The sequence below is a fragment of the Bos javanicus genome, chromosome 12 (genome assembly GCF_032452875.1).
Source record: "Bos javanicus breed banteng chromosome 12, ARS-OSU_banteng_1.0, whole genome shotgun sequence".
Classification (NCBI taxonomy): domain Eukaryota; kingdom Metazoa; phylum Chordata; class Mammalia; order Artiodactyla; family Bovidae; genus Bos; species Bos javanicus.
The window spans coordinates 20,684,383-20,697,393 of record NC_083879.1 but is presented as its reverse complement, the minus strand read 5'-3'; the positions used below and the strand labels follow the sequence as shown (position 1 = coordinate 20,697,393).

The following is a 13,011-nucleotide window of genomic DNA, read 5'->3' as shown; positions in this document are numbered from 1 at the left end:
GAAATTGCTCACTGAGGTTATACGAATAACTAAATATAATTTGACACTAAATTACCATCCCAGACATACAGCTTTCCACACAGTCTCTTATTGCAAGGGAAAAAACTAAGCAAGAACATCAATAAATAGAATAATCCAATTAAGTATCTTTCCATTTGGGAACTATTTAGAATTGAGAGCTTAACAGTGAGTTAGGACAGAACAATTCAGGGTTTACTGATTCAAATTAAAAAAAAAAAAAATCAGGGCTTTTACTGTAAGACAATTTTTCTGTTATTTTGTTTATAAGATAAGTGTTTCATTAATCTGAATGGCTTTGTAGTGATCTTCATCTTTGCACATTGCTCCAAGATGTAGGGCCTAATTTCCCATAAATAGATTTGTAAGTTATTAACAATATTTAATACAGGCACCTTTTTTATGCTCAGAATATGCTTATAAACATACTCCTCTTTTTTTTTGTTTGGCTTTTACCATATGTAATAGTCACCTATGACATCTGCCTGGAGGTACAGACATACATGGGAGGAAGTTTGCCCAGCAGAGGAGTTGGGGCCACCTCATAGATCCAATGAGAGCACTCTGAGATGTGAGCTCCAGACAGTAGGTATTTGACACGTTTGTTGAATGAATGAATGACCGCAGCTTTACCAGAGAAGGTATTTTCCAAGCATGCAGGTAAATAAAGCCTGGACTAGTTCCTCCAGGCTGAATTTCCATAGGGAAAATAGTGGCATGCCTGGCCCTAAAGTCAAGGTACAATCAAATTCTACTTCCCAGATTTACAGGATCCTGTGTCACGTTCTTTGGTAAACCTTCTGTGATTCTTACTATTAAAGTGTGGATAGCCTTCTCTACATACAGAATTGGGACTGACTGCCCACCCCACCCAGGGTACTCAAGACAAACAGGAAGGACATTTAAGCCATACTTACTGCTGGTGGAGGACACGTGGCTGTAGTCGGACCTGAAACACAAAACCTCAGTATTAGTAGGATTAGACGTTATTTTTCTCTATCCAAGTGATCGCTTCAAGCTAGAATCTTAAAACAGTCAGTAGTAGCATGTAACTGGTAAAGAAATGCCACAAATTAAAAAGTGTCATGCTGTGGACTGTTTTGCACAGAATCAAGTTATGTCTGAATTTGAAAGCACAACTATAAAGACATTCTAGAAACCCAGGGTCCCTCATATGGGCTCTGTGAGTCTCCCACATGGGAGACCAGATCAGTTCCGAACCATCTAAATTTACTGACAAAGTTTTGAATGGAAGCTTATTTGTCTGGGGAGAAGGCTCAGTGTTTTCAACAGGTTCTAGAAAGGGTTCACAACCTCCCCCACCACACCGCAACCCACTCCCCACCCCAAGGTTAAACCTGCAAAAGGTTAAACCCTTCAAAGGTCAGTTCCACCCCTAGGGAAAATGTTTCTTTGCTGATGTAAGCAGAGGTGAAGTGGACTCCTGGTGAGTGAGAGGGGACCCTGGCTGGGAGGGCCCCTATGCTCAAGGTCTGGCTGACTATCAGGAAACACTCAGGCACAATGGTGGTTGATTTCAGTTCCATCTGGGAAGAAATCCTGCTGATACTAGAGTAACAGGATGTGGGCTATGATCAGCACAGGCAGGGTTAGGGCCAGGGTGAAATAACCCATCAGTTTCTACACAGAAAATCAGCTGCTGGCATTAGGCCTCTGTGAGAATGGGAATCTAGCCAAGAACTTGACTGCTTAATCTCTACTAAGTTTCTGCTCTATTTGTGTGGCTCTTAAGCCGTCCCTCTCTGGCAACTTCCGTGGTATAGAAGCTATTGGTTTTCTCCCTGCAGGGTCCCCAAGTCATTCTCAGTAGGCAACTAATCTCTCAGGCACGGAGGGGTTTATTCTGCCAAGGTGGTAGTTAGGGGACATAGTTATGCAAATAGACTAGTTAATTATGTTTAATTTTATAGGTACACACTCCCTGTATTTACTAAGCCTCATGTGGGCTTTCTTGAATCATCTTTTATTCCATTGAGTTTCTTACCACATTAAAAAGGCATATACAAAAAAAATTTTTAAGATCATAAAAAGCACTCTCTCACACTAGTTAAAACAACCTATATCGCTCACACAAAATGATGTGCTGACTTACACACAGAGGGACACAATGAAAGCAAGACAATGAGTGATTTTCTCTTTTCAAATGAAATACTGCGTGCTCAGTTGTGGCCAACTCTTTGTGACCCTATGGACTGTAGCCCACCAGGCTCCTCTGTCCATGGGATTCTCCAGGCAAGAATACTGGAGTGGGTTGCCATGCCCTTCTCCAGGGGATCTTCCCGACCCAGGAATCAAACTCATGTCTCTCATGTTTCCTGCTTTGGCAGGCAGGTTCTTTACCACTAGCACCACCTGGGAAGCCTAAATGAAACTGGGTTGGCCAAAACATTTGTTCGGGTTTTTTCAGAACGCTATCATGGAAAAACTCGAACGAGTTCTTTGGCCAACTCATACTTTAATTGTCACAGAATCACTGAATTTTAAAACTGGAAAGAATAACAATTACTAACACTTGCATATGCCTCGAGAGATTACAAACTGCATCCACTGGAATCTCATCCAAGTTTTCATACCACAGACTTGGAAACTAAGGTGATAATATTTGTAAGGCGACCAGGAAGTGAGGAATGATATGATTAAGGCTTGAACTAGGGTGGTGGCAAGGAAGGAGTTAGAAGGGAGAATGGCGAGCAGAGCCCAGAGACACACGCTAGCTCAAGGAACAGGGAGAGAAGGAGAGAAAGGAGAGTCAGGGATCAGGAACATTATGAAATGCAGGATTTGTAAGTCAGTGCATTAAATTCCTTCTGGAACCAGGCAGGACATAAATAAACTTTAGGACGATATTTAGAAATGTAACTATATATAAATGCAATGAATACTCAACCAGCATCCACTTGGTAGATGCAATAGCAAAACAATTCCATGACAATGTGATCATCTTATGGCCAGGCTTCAAAGAAATTGCATGACAAGTCCAATAGAACATTCTATAAGAATGTGCAATCGTATTGATTTTTACCATTAAAATTTTGTCAGTAATTTCGGCTAGGGTTTTCCAAATGCTCTCGAAGCATATGGGTTTCACACATGCATACATTTTAAAAGATTTACATGTGGATGGATACGTATGTAGAATAAAATTTACATTTGAAACATTTTCCAAGAATCTTAAAGTGCAGAGGGGGTATTTTAGGGCAGGTGCTAGCAAAATGGATGCCTGTGCCTTGAATCTCTCCATACTTCTTGTGATGAAAAGCACCGCCCAGGTCAGGCATGCCAAACGGTCAGTCTTCTGTCACTCTTGCCCTGCTCGAATTCCTCCCTCATACAGCAGCCAATCTTTGCAAAGCACAAATCTGAAGAAGTTCAAGCTGGACATAAACCCCTCTTTCTATGACTGATGGCCTCTGCTCAGCTCTGCAGTCTCATCCGTCACTCCAATTTCTACCCCTGTCCGCCATCAAAACAGAAATCAAACAGAAAGAAAAGTCACTTACAACCTCACATTGCTTTCCAGCCTCTGGTCCTGGTGATGTCATTTGTACCCAGTTGCTATAATGACAGAGATACAATTTTAAACTACTCTTTTCACTAACTCTATCATAAAATGCTGCCACATAGCTCCTGTAATTATATAGACACAGTGAAATTCTATAATTTAGTCAACCATGTCCCTTTTGTGGGCTATATGGCTGTTCCTGATTGTTCACTTTTGCAAAGTACAAGGAAATGAGATATTTATCAATATATTTAATTTCCTTAGAAAAATTATCAGGATGGGGAATAGGAACTGAGTTGAGGTATGAAGACTTTTGTAGTTCTTAAAAGACATTCCAAATAACCCTGGAAGGTTATTTACTAGAAATATGGACAATGGAAGACAAACAGTAAAGCTTGAAACAATTTTGTGCATAAATATGGTCAAACAATTTTGGATACTGACTCTGGTTCTCCGAGGGGTGTGTACTCGCAGGTTCTTTAGATGAGAGGAAGCAAGTATAGGGTACCTGTCTTGGGAATCTTATTCATTGGTCTCACATCCTAAGATGTGAGAAGAATTTATAAGAATTTATCTAGGTGGCTCTGCATAAGATATTCAGCTCTCCCAGGATGAAGTATGCCAGGTGAATCCACAAATTTTAGGAAGAAAAATTTATGGACACATGATACAGATAAGCAGGATAATACAAAGATTATATATATTCACGTGCCTGGAACATATAGTAGACACATTTTCAAACATTACATTTATTTAGTAATGTAATACTAAACAGAAAGTGATATGTGGTCCCTTGACTGGACTTTAATCACAATTATACATGCTATGCTGTGCTAAGTCACTTCAGTCGTTTCCGACTCTGTGCGACCCCATAGACGGCAGCCCACCAGGCTTCCCCATCCCTGGGATTCTCCAGGCAAGAACACTGGAGTGGGCTGCCATTTCCTTCTCCAATGCATGAAAGTGAAAAGTGAAAGTGAAGTCGCTCAGTCGTGTCCGACTCTTAGCGACCCCATGGACTGCAGCCTAACAGGCTCCTCCGTCCATGGGATTTTCCAAGCAAGAGTACTGGAGTGGGGTGCCATTGCCTTCTCCAACAATTATACATAGAGGGGTTAAATAGAAAGAGGTCGGCACTTAAGATAGTTTAGCACTGTTAACAGCCTACTGGCCAATTTTTATATTCATTTAAAATAGATACCTTCCTAAATTCTCTTTTCCAGGGAAATCTTGGGGTAAGAATTGATCAGGACATTTCAGTGAAATTGATCTTGACATTTTGGTAAACATCAGCTCAATGCCCCATGGACCTCATCTGTGAACTCTCAGTCAACTGAATTAGATGCCAAAGTAATTTAGAGCTATCAAGCTCCACCTTGAACACAAAGATAATAGAGTATCTAATAGATCGTGTTTTCTTCTATGCAAGATTTCCCCATCTACCATTCTTTAAACGTCTCGTTTAAAAATCTGCTCTACCTATTTTTTCCCATCCACCGGTTTATACATGCTAGACCTGTGAATTGTTGGTTATCTCTGAAATCACAGTGATGCATCTGTTGGAGGTCACCTGAAGATAAAGGACATAATATGACCCTATGTTTTCAGAAGCTCAGTGACAGCTGACATTACTGCCATTAATGCCAGGTCAAACTTCTGAATGAAAATAACCCATCAGCTATTGTTATATTTCAAAGAGTGGCTTAAAGGCCAAATCTGGGAAACAGCACTAAAGAAACACCCATTGGAAAACATTCAGCTTAGTCTTTTGTTTTGGTTTACAAAACTCTGCTTGTCTCTCTGTTCAAGAGATTCTGTTTCTTATGATAGTGGACTACAGTCAGTAGCCGACTTGCCAATCTTTTTCTAACAGAAGGTACACGGAAGCACAAAGCAGGTTTTCAAGTGGATCTAGAGAATGCAAGTTTCAAAACGACATCAATTACCCCAGAATGCTAGTTTGCTTTTAGTCTTAGCCCATGTTGAGGGGTCAGACTGCAAAGGTACTGATAGCATTCCAAGCAAAAGAAAGTATTTGAACAGAAAATAAGAATTACAGACCAGCTGCTCCTTGAAAGACAACTTTACCAGGTGGAAAGTGTGCTGGAGACCTGGGCTTCAAACTAACCCACCAACTAGTCATGTACCCCCTAAACCTTCATTTCCTCATCTTTAAAATAAAAATAATCATTATATCGAGGCATGTGACATAGCCTTTCAGATGTTCTGAACAATGACCAAATTTGTAAGGCATGTAAAAGCATCAGAGCCTCTACTGTGATGAGGACACAGAACATATGGTTTTGAGTGTACCTGGAGATGTACCTTTTTATTATATACAACTCTAAGGACTTCCTTGGTGGCACAGTGGATAAGAATCTGCCTGCCAACGCAGGGGACACAGGTTTGATCCCTGGTCCACGAAGATTCCACATGCCATGGAGCAACTACGCACGTGTGCCATAAGTACTGAGTCTGTGCCCCAGAGTCTGAGCGCTGGAACTACTGAAGCCTGCTGGCCCTAGAGCCTGTGCAACAGGAGAAGCCATCACAATGAGAAGCCCACGCACTGCAAGGAACAGTAACCCCCACTTGCTGCAACTAGAGAAAGCCTGTGCAAAAACAATGAAGACCCAGCACAGCCAAAAAGAAAAGTAAATAAAATAAACTTAAAAAAAAAAAAACAAAAAACAGCGTTAAAAAAAAAAAACTCTAAGGGGCTTCCCTCATGGTCCAGTGGTTAAGAATCAGCCTTGCAATACCAGGGACACCGGTTCGATCCCTGGTCCTGGAAGATTCCACATGCCCGGAGGGCCACAACTACTGAGCCTGAGTACTGCAGCTACTGAAGTCCACGCACCTTAGAGCCTGTGCTACGCAATAAGAGAAGCCACTGCAATGAGAAACCTGAGCACCACAACTAAGCCGGCAGCAACTAGAGAAACCTGGACATAGCAGTGAAGACCCAGTGCAGCCTATATATATATGTTTTTTTTTTAATCCTCAAGTTTACCATTTGGAGTATTTTTCATACTGGGGGTTTACTTATGCCAGGCACCATTCTAGGGTCTTTAAGTGTATCATGTTAGTGGCTCAGTCGTATCTGATTCTTTGCAACCCCACAGACTATAGCCCGCCAGGCTCCGCTGTCCATGGAATTTAAGTGTATAGACTCGTTCAATCCTCACAACCACCCTATGAGGAGGGCACTATTATTGTCACCCACAGTTTACAGAAGGGAAAGCTGAGGGCAGAGAGAGGTTAAGCAACTGGCTCAAGGTTCCACAATTCCTAAGTGGAGGAGCCAGCATTTAAACCGCAGCTGACTGGCTCTTTTGACTTTCAAAGGGATGAGCACAGTCCACGCCCTGGCAGTGGGACCCAGAGAGGTTCTTAGAGGCATTTCAGATGCGCTGCTGAAAGGATCAGTCATCGGCTCAAGCAATAGCCCCAGAATGCCTTGCTCCTCTGTTCTGCTCACACCTGCCTAGCAAGAGTCCCCCCACCAACCTTGATGATCCCAGCTACCCACTGTCTCTCTCTGCCTGCCCCTAGGCAGGTGAACCCTACTGCAGGAGACAAACTGGCTCCTTCCAATGTAATCACTAATCTCACCTGGCTTCTCGCTCATCTTTGCCTGAGCAACCACGGCAGGTCTCCATTCTCCTGGGGGCTGCATCTGGACTCAGTGGAAACCCATGTTCCCTTCTCTCCCACTGACTGCAACAGGGATGTCCCCCTCTTTCCAAGGCCAATCTGTCCAGCTGGTCCAAGGTCCATCTGCCCCCACCTTTTTAGAAAGCTGACATTACAGATATACATCTTTCTCCTATACAGTTAGCCTTTCTCATTCACAGAATCCTTTCTGTGAGCATTTACCGCCCGATTATTGCTTATATTGAAGACTCCTTCCTTCATCCCATTCCCCACTCCCAGCTACTGCCTCTCCTCACCCCTCCCATTCCCAGCCACCTCCTCTCCCCTCATGCCGACCTGGCTTTTGCACCCACTTCTCCTCCATCAACTACTACTCCACCTTCTCTTCATCTCCGTTTACAAAGAAGACACTTCCAGACCTCTCTCATGGTCCAGTGGTTAAGAATCCGTCTGCCAATGCAGGGGACACGGGTTCGATCCCAGGTCCGGGAAGATTCCACATGGGGCAGAGCAACTAAGCTCACGGGCTGCAACTACTGAAGCCTGAGCCCAGGAGCCTGTGCTCCACAACAAGAGAACCACCACAGTGAGAAGCCCGCACACCATAACTAAAGAACAGCCCCCGGCTCGTGGCAGCCAGAGAAACCCACGTGGAGCAATGACGACCCAGCACAGCCAAAAATGCAAAAAAAAAAAAAAAAAAAAGACACTTCACCTTCCTCCTGATTCATTTCTCAGTAGCATAGCTTATCTCTTTCCTTTTTCCCCCCCTGGCTTCCAGGGTACGCCCTTCTTTTTTTCACTCTATGAATCCTTTTTCTCTCCTCCTTTACCTGACATTTAAATACTGTAGTTTTGCAAGGTTGGCCTTCAATAGCACTTGCTTCCGGAGAAGGCAATGGCACCCCACTCCAGTACTCTTGCCTGGAAAATCCCATGGACGGAGGAGCCTGGTGGGCTGCAGTCCATGAGGTCGCTAAGGGTCAGACACGACTGAGCGACTTCACTTTCACTTTCACTTTCCTGCATTGGAGAAGGAAATGGCAACCCACTCCAGTGTTCTTGCCTGGAGAATCCCAGGGACAGGGAAGCCTGGTGGGCTGCTGTCTATGGGGTCGCACAGAGTTGGACACCACTGAAGTGACTTGGCAGCAGCAGTAGCAGCACTTGCTTCCCAGAGCTGTTGAAGGATTAACTGAGTTAATGAAATATGGATGTTGGGAAAGATTGAGGGCAGAAGGAGAAGAGGGTACCAGAGGATGAGAGGGCTGGATGGCATCACCAATGCAATGGACATGAACTTGGGCAAACTCCGAGAGATGGTGAGGGACAAGGAGGCCTGGCGTGCTGCAGTCCATGGGGTCACAAAGAGTTGAACATAACTGGGTGACTGTGGGCGACTGAACAACAACAATGAAACTTCCCAGGTGGCCCTAGTGGTAAAGAACCCACCTGCAATGCAGGAGACATAAGAGACATGGGTTCAATCCCTGGGTTGGGAAGATCCCCTGGAGAAGGAAGTGGTGACCCACACCACTATTCTTCCCTGGAGAATCCCACGGACAAGAAAAGCCTGGTGGGCTATAGCCCATATGGTCGCAAAGACTAGGACACTTTTGAAGTGACTTAGCACACATCACAAGTCTTAGAATGGTACCTAGCACGTAGTAAATGCCAGGCACGTGTTTGCTATGACCTTTAGTTGATTTAATCCTCTCTGAAGGCTTTAATTGCCATTTTCAGGCTGGCAGTTCCCAAATGCAATGCCATCCTGCAGTCCTCCTCTCTAGGTAGATTACCTGACTGCTGACTCACTATCTTTCTTTGACTGTCTCCCAATACTTCAAACACAGCATGTTGAAGAGGAAACTTCTCATACCCTGCCCAAACTTGGTTTGGAGGATATCAAGGGCTACTCTGAGACTCTGATGAAAAATAGTGTCTTCTCATAAAACCACACAAAGCCCATCATTTTGCTTACAGCTCAAAGCAATTCATGCACCCCAAATTAAGACTCCTTGTCTTAAGACGATGTGTCACTTGAGCTGACTCTTGAAAGAAGAGTAGAGTTGCACCTGGCGGACAGGCGTGCCAGGTGGAGAAGGGCCCAGCAGGCAGAGAGGGCAGCTTGACACAGGTGAGGGAACTGGAGAAAATCCAGCTGATGTGGTTGGATGCAGGGTCCAAGGATGGGCCTATTAAGTGAAAGGGCCAGAGAATGGGGGTCGGGGGGTACTGTGGAGAAGGCAATGGCATCCCACTCCAGTACTCTTGCCTGGAAAATCCCATGTATGGAGGAGCCTAGTGGGCTGCAGTCCATGGGGTCGCTAAGAGTCGGACATGACTGAGCGACTTCATTTTCACTTTTCACTTTCATGCATTGGAGAAGGAAATGGCAACCCACTCCAGTGTTCTTGCCTGGAGAATCCCAGGGACGGGGGAGCCTGGTGGGCTGCCATCTATGGGATCGCCCAGAGTCGGACACGACTGAAGCAACTTAGCAGTAGCAGCAGCAGTATAACACTGGGGCTTGTGGGCCATGCTAAACTCTTTGTACTTTGTAGACAACAGAACCACTAAAAGCTTGTAAGGCAGAGAGACATGATCAGATTTGCATTTTAAAAATATGCTGTGCTAAGTCTCTTCAGTCATGTCCGACCCTTTGAGACCCCCTGGACTGTAGCCCACCAGGCTCCTCTGTCCATGGGATTCTCCAGGCAAGAACAGTGGAGTGGGTTGCCATGCCCTCCTCTAGGTGATCTTCTCGACCCAGGGATGGAACCCGAGTCTCTTATATCTCCTGCATTGGCAGGTGGGTTCTTTACCACTAGCGCCACCTGGGAAGCAAACTCATGCTGAATGCTTTCTGCATGTTTTCTGCAGTCTCCACAGGCAGCTATATAAAAGCTGGATAGGGAAAGAGGGGGTAAACACCAGAAAAGCAGGGAAACTATGGACAGTTTTTTAAATAAGTAAACTCAACTTTAAAGGATATATGCTGCTGCTGCTGCTGCTAAGTCACTTCAGTCATGTCCGACTCTTCGTGACCCCATAGACGGCAGCCCACCAGGCTGCCCCGTCCCTGGGATTCTCCAGGCAAGAACACTGGAGTGGGTTGCCATTTCCTTCTCCAATGAATGAAAGTGAAAAGTGAAAGTGAAGTCGCTCAGTCGTGTCTGACTCCTAGCGACCCCATGGAATGCAGCCTACCAGGCTCCTCCGTCCATGGGATTTTCCAGGCAAGAGTACTGGAGTGGGGTGCCATCGCATTCTCCAGAAAGGATATATAAGTGGCAAATACTAGATTAATAGAAATAGCCTAAACTATTTCATTTAAATGTATGCCACTTTAGCTTTAAGAATGCTACAGAAGTAATACGAATTCTTCAAACAATTCTGTCCTATTAACGTACACATTATGACAGAGGCAGAGAGGTGGCAGAATGCTCAGCCCTCCCCAGAGCCCTGACAGCTGTCATGCTGTTCCTTGGGAGTGTGAGTGTGTGACACTTCTGGGTCAGGGTTTCCTCTGCACTTCTTCAAGACAGCCCTTGAAAAAAGATCTGTTTTACGAGAGTTCTGCAAATTGAAAACCAATGGACCAGCTTATGCTTTATTTAATCCAGCTGAAAATGAGCTGGTTAATTTTGCTTTGTTCCTTCTACTCATGGTCTAGCTAACTAAAGATGGGGGGCGGGGCGTGAGGGGCAGGAAGCCAAGAATCTCTGATTAAAGTGGATAAATGTCACATATACAGAATGTGGGAGGAAGCACAGGAGTTCAGTATTTGGAATCAGTTGCAACACTGGAAGGTAATTGGGTTCTGTAGTGACCCTTAGTGATCACAAGTGTGGGTAACAAGGAAAGCACATTGCACGGTAAATGCTTTGGGGCAGTAAAATCCCAGATGTGGGCTAGAGCCGGTGGAGGCTGCAAGTAAGGGTGGGGTGGGCAGGCAGGAGGGGCTGCCTAGCGAGACTCTCCCAGAGTCAGGTCAGACCCTGGGTCCATTCTGGACCTGGACTCTCTTCCTGTCCTCCCAGGGTTGCAAATCCTGAGATTACTCTGAATTACTCCCCTCCCCCTCAACCTTCCAGGAATGAGGCTTTCTGTCCTCTGGGCAGCTCCGGTCCTCCCCACCACCCCCTCCCCCGGGTTACCGCTGATAGGAAAAGACACCCTTTCCTTCTGGGTCGGTACCCGCATCCGGGATGTAGCGCTGACTCTGCACCGGGAAGTCCTCTAGAGATAGGGGCTGGGCGGGAGCCTTTACAGTGACCTCCGTCTCCTAAAAGACATTCAGTCTTTTGTCCCACTCAGGAAAACAGTGTTGGTGGGAGAGGGTTAATTACATGAGTCTCCAAAGGTTTGGGCTAATTGAGTCAGCTGAAGCGAAGAGGATATTAAAAATAATAGTAATAATAAACAGGGCTAGATCATAGCACTATCCTCACACCACCTGTGCTCAAGGCTAGTGCATCCAGCTGGCACAGGTGCGCACAGGGGCTAGGAAGTTTCGGCTGGGCAGCGGAGGGGTTTGGGAGACAGGGCGTCTCGCCAAGTACAATCAAGCACAAAATGAGAAACGCCATTCTCTTAGGCGACTTCTGAAAGACTTCTAGGTCTCACGTGTCCTACCCTCTTTACTTCTCATCCCCAAGCCCCCATCCCGGACTCCAGGGGGCCCCGGAGTTACAGGAAGAAAGTCCTCGCGGCAGGTGGAAACAAGTGCAAGCGCGTCCCTGGTCTAAGGAGGATACAGGGGACACTGCATTTACACTGCACGCTGCACCATCTCAGTGATAGCGGAGGGCAGGTGGGGCTGCGGCGGTGTGGGATTACTCTGAACCTAGAGTCCTTCCACTTTCCTGCCCCTCAAGGAGGGGACCGCCCTGACCCGAGCAGCCACGAACCACGCCGTTCTGTTCTCAAGGCCCGCCCAGATGGGCTCACCGCAGCCCCTCCGGCTTCCCCGAGGGACCCGGCGGCAGGAGCAGCCCCCGTGGCCCAAGGCCAGCCCAAGCGGCTCCGGCGCGCGGTCCAGGAAGGTCCCCGGCCGGGAAGAGCCGCCGCGCAACTCGGAGAGTGCCCCCCTCGCCCACTGCCCGGCCCGGTCCGTGCGGCTCACCCTCCAGTCTCGGCGCCCGAGTCCACGCAGTCATCCTCCTCGCCGCCACCCGCCTTGGGGTCCATGGTGCGCTCCCCGCCGCGCTCCGCTCGCGAGCGCCGGCGTGACCCGGGCGGCCCAGCTCAAGCGGGCCCGGCGCGAGCTGGCGGGGCTCCCTCGGAGAGTCTGGCGGCCGGGGCTCCGGCAAACAACTCCGGCACCGCCCCGCGCCGCGCCCTCTCCTGGCCGCGCCCAGCCGGGCCCCCGGGGACTGCTCGCGTTCCGCCCCTCGCCGATGCCGAGCGAGCGTGTGCGCGCGCCAGAGGGCGTGTGCACGCGAGTCGGGGGTCTGTGCGTACGCAAGAGGGCGTGTGCACGTGGTGTGAGCGCGCGCGCGTGTGTGCGCGGAGTCTGTGCGCATGCAAGAAAGTATGTGCCTGTGAGCGAGCGTAGGTGCGCGCGCGAGAGCGTGTGTGCACCGGGTGTGAGCGTGTGCGCGAGCTCGCATGAGCCCGCATGTTGCGTGCCCGTGTGTGGTGTGAGTGAACGAATGGGTGAGGTGTGTGCGGTCTCGTGCACTTGTGGTTTGTGTGGGTGGGTGAGGCATGTAATACACTGGTCGGTGTACACTTCTGGGTGTTTGGGCGGCGCGTGTTCCTGTCTGTGCTTTGTGACCGCTTATCAAGACCAGTGCTACATATTCTTA

The 13,011-nt window shown here is 47.3% G+C and overlaps 1 protein-coding gene across 1 annotated transcript in view; it reads right to left on the bottom strand.

Moving 5' to 3' along the window:
* Positions 1–12,610, bottom strand: part of FAM124A (family with sequence similarity 124 member A) — a 121,226-nt gene extending 108,616 nt beyond the window's left edge. Inside the window, exons 1-2 of the mRNA XM_061434669.1 lie at positions 12,327–12,610; positions 936–967 (exon numbers count right to left, since the gene is read on the bottom strand). Of these exons, the coding sequence (XP_061290653.1) occupies positions 936–967; positions 12,327–12,391 (97 nt within the window). The 5' untranslated portion in view covers positions 12,392–12,610. The remainder of the gene's footprint in view (positions 1–935; positions 968–12,326) is intronic.
* Positions 12,611–13,011: the final 401 nt, after the last annotated feature.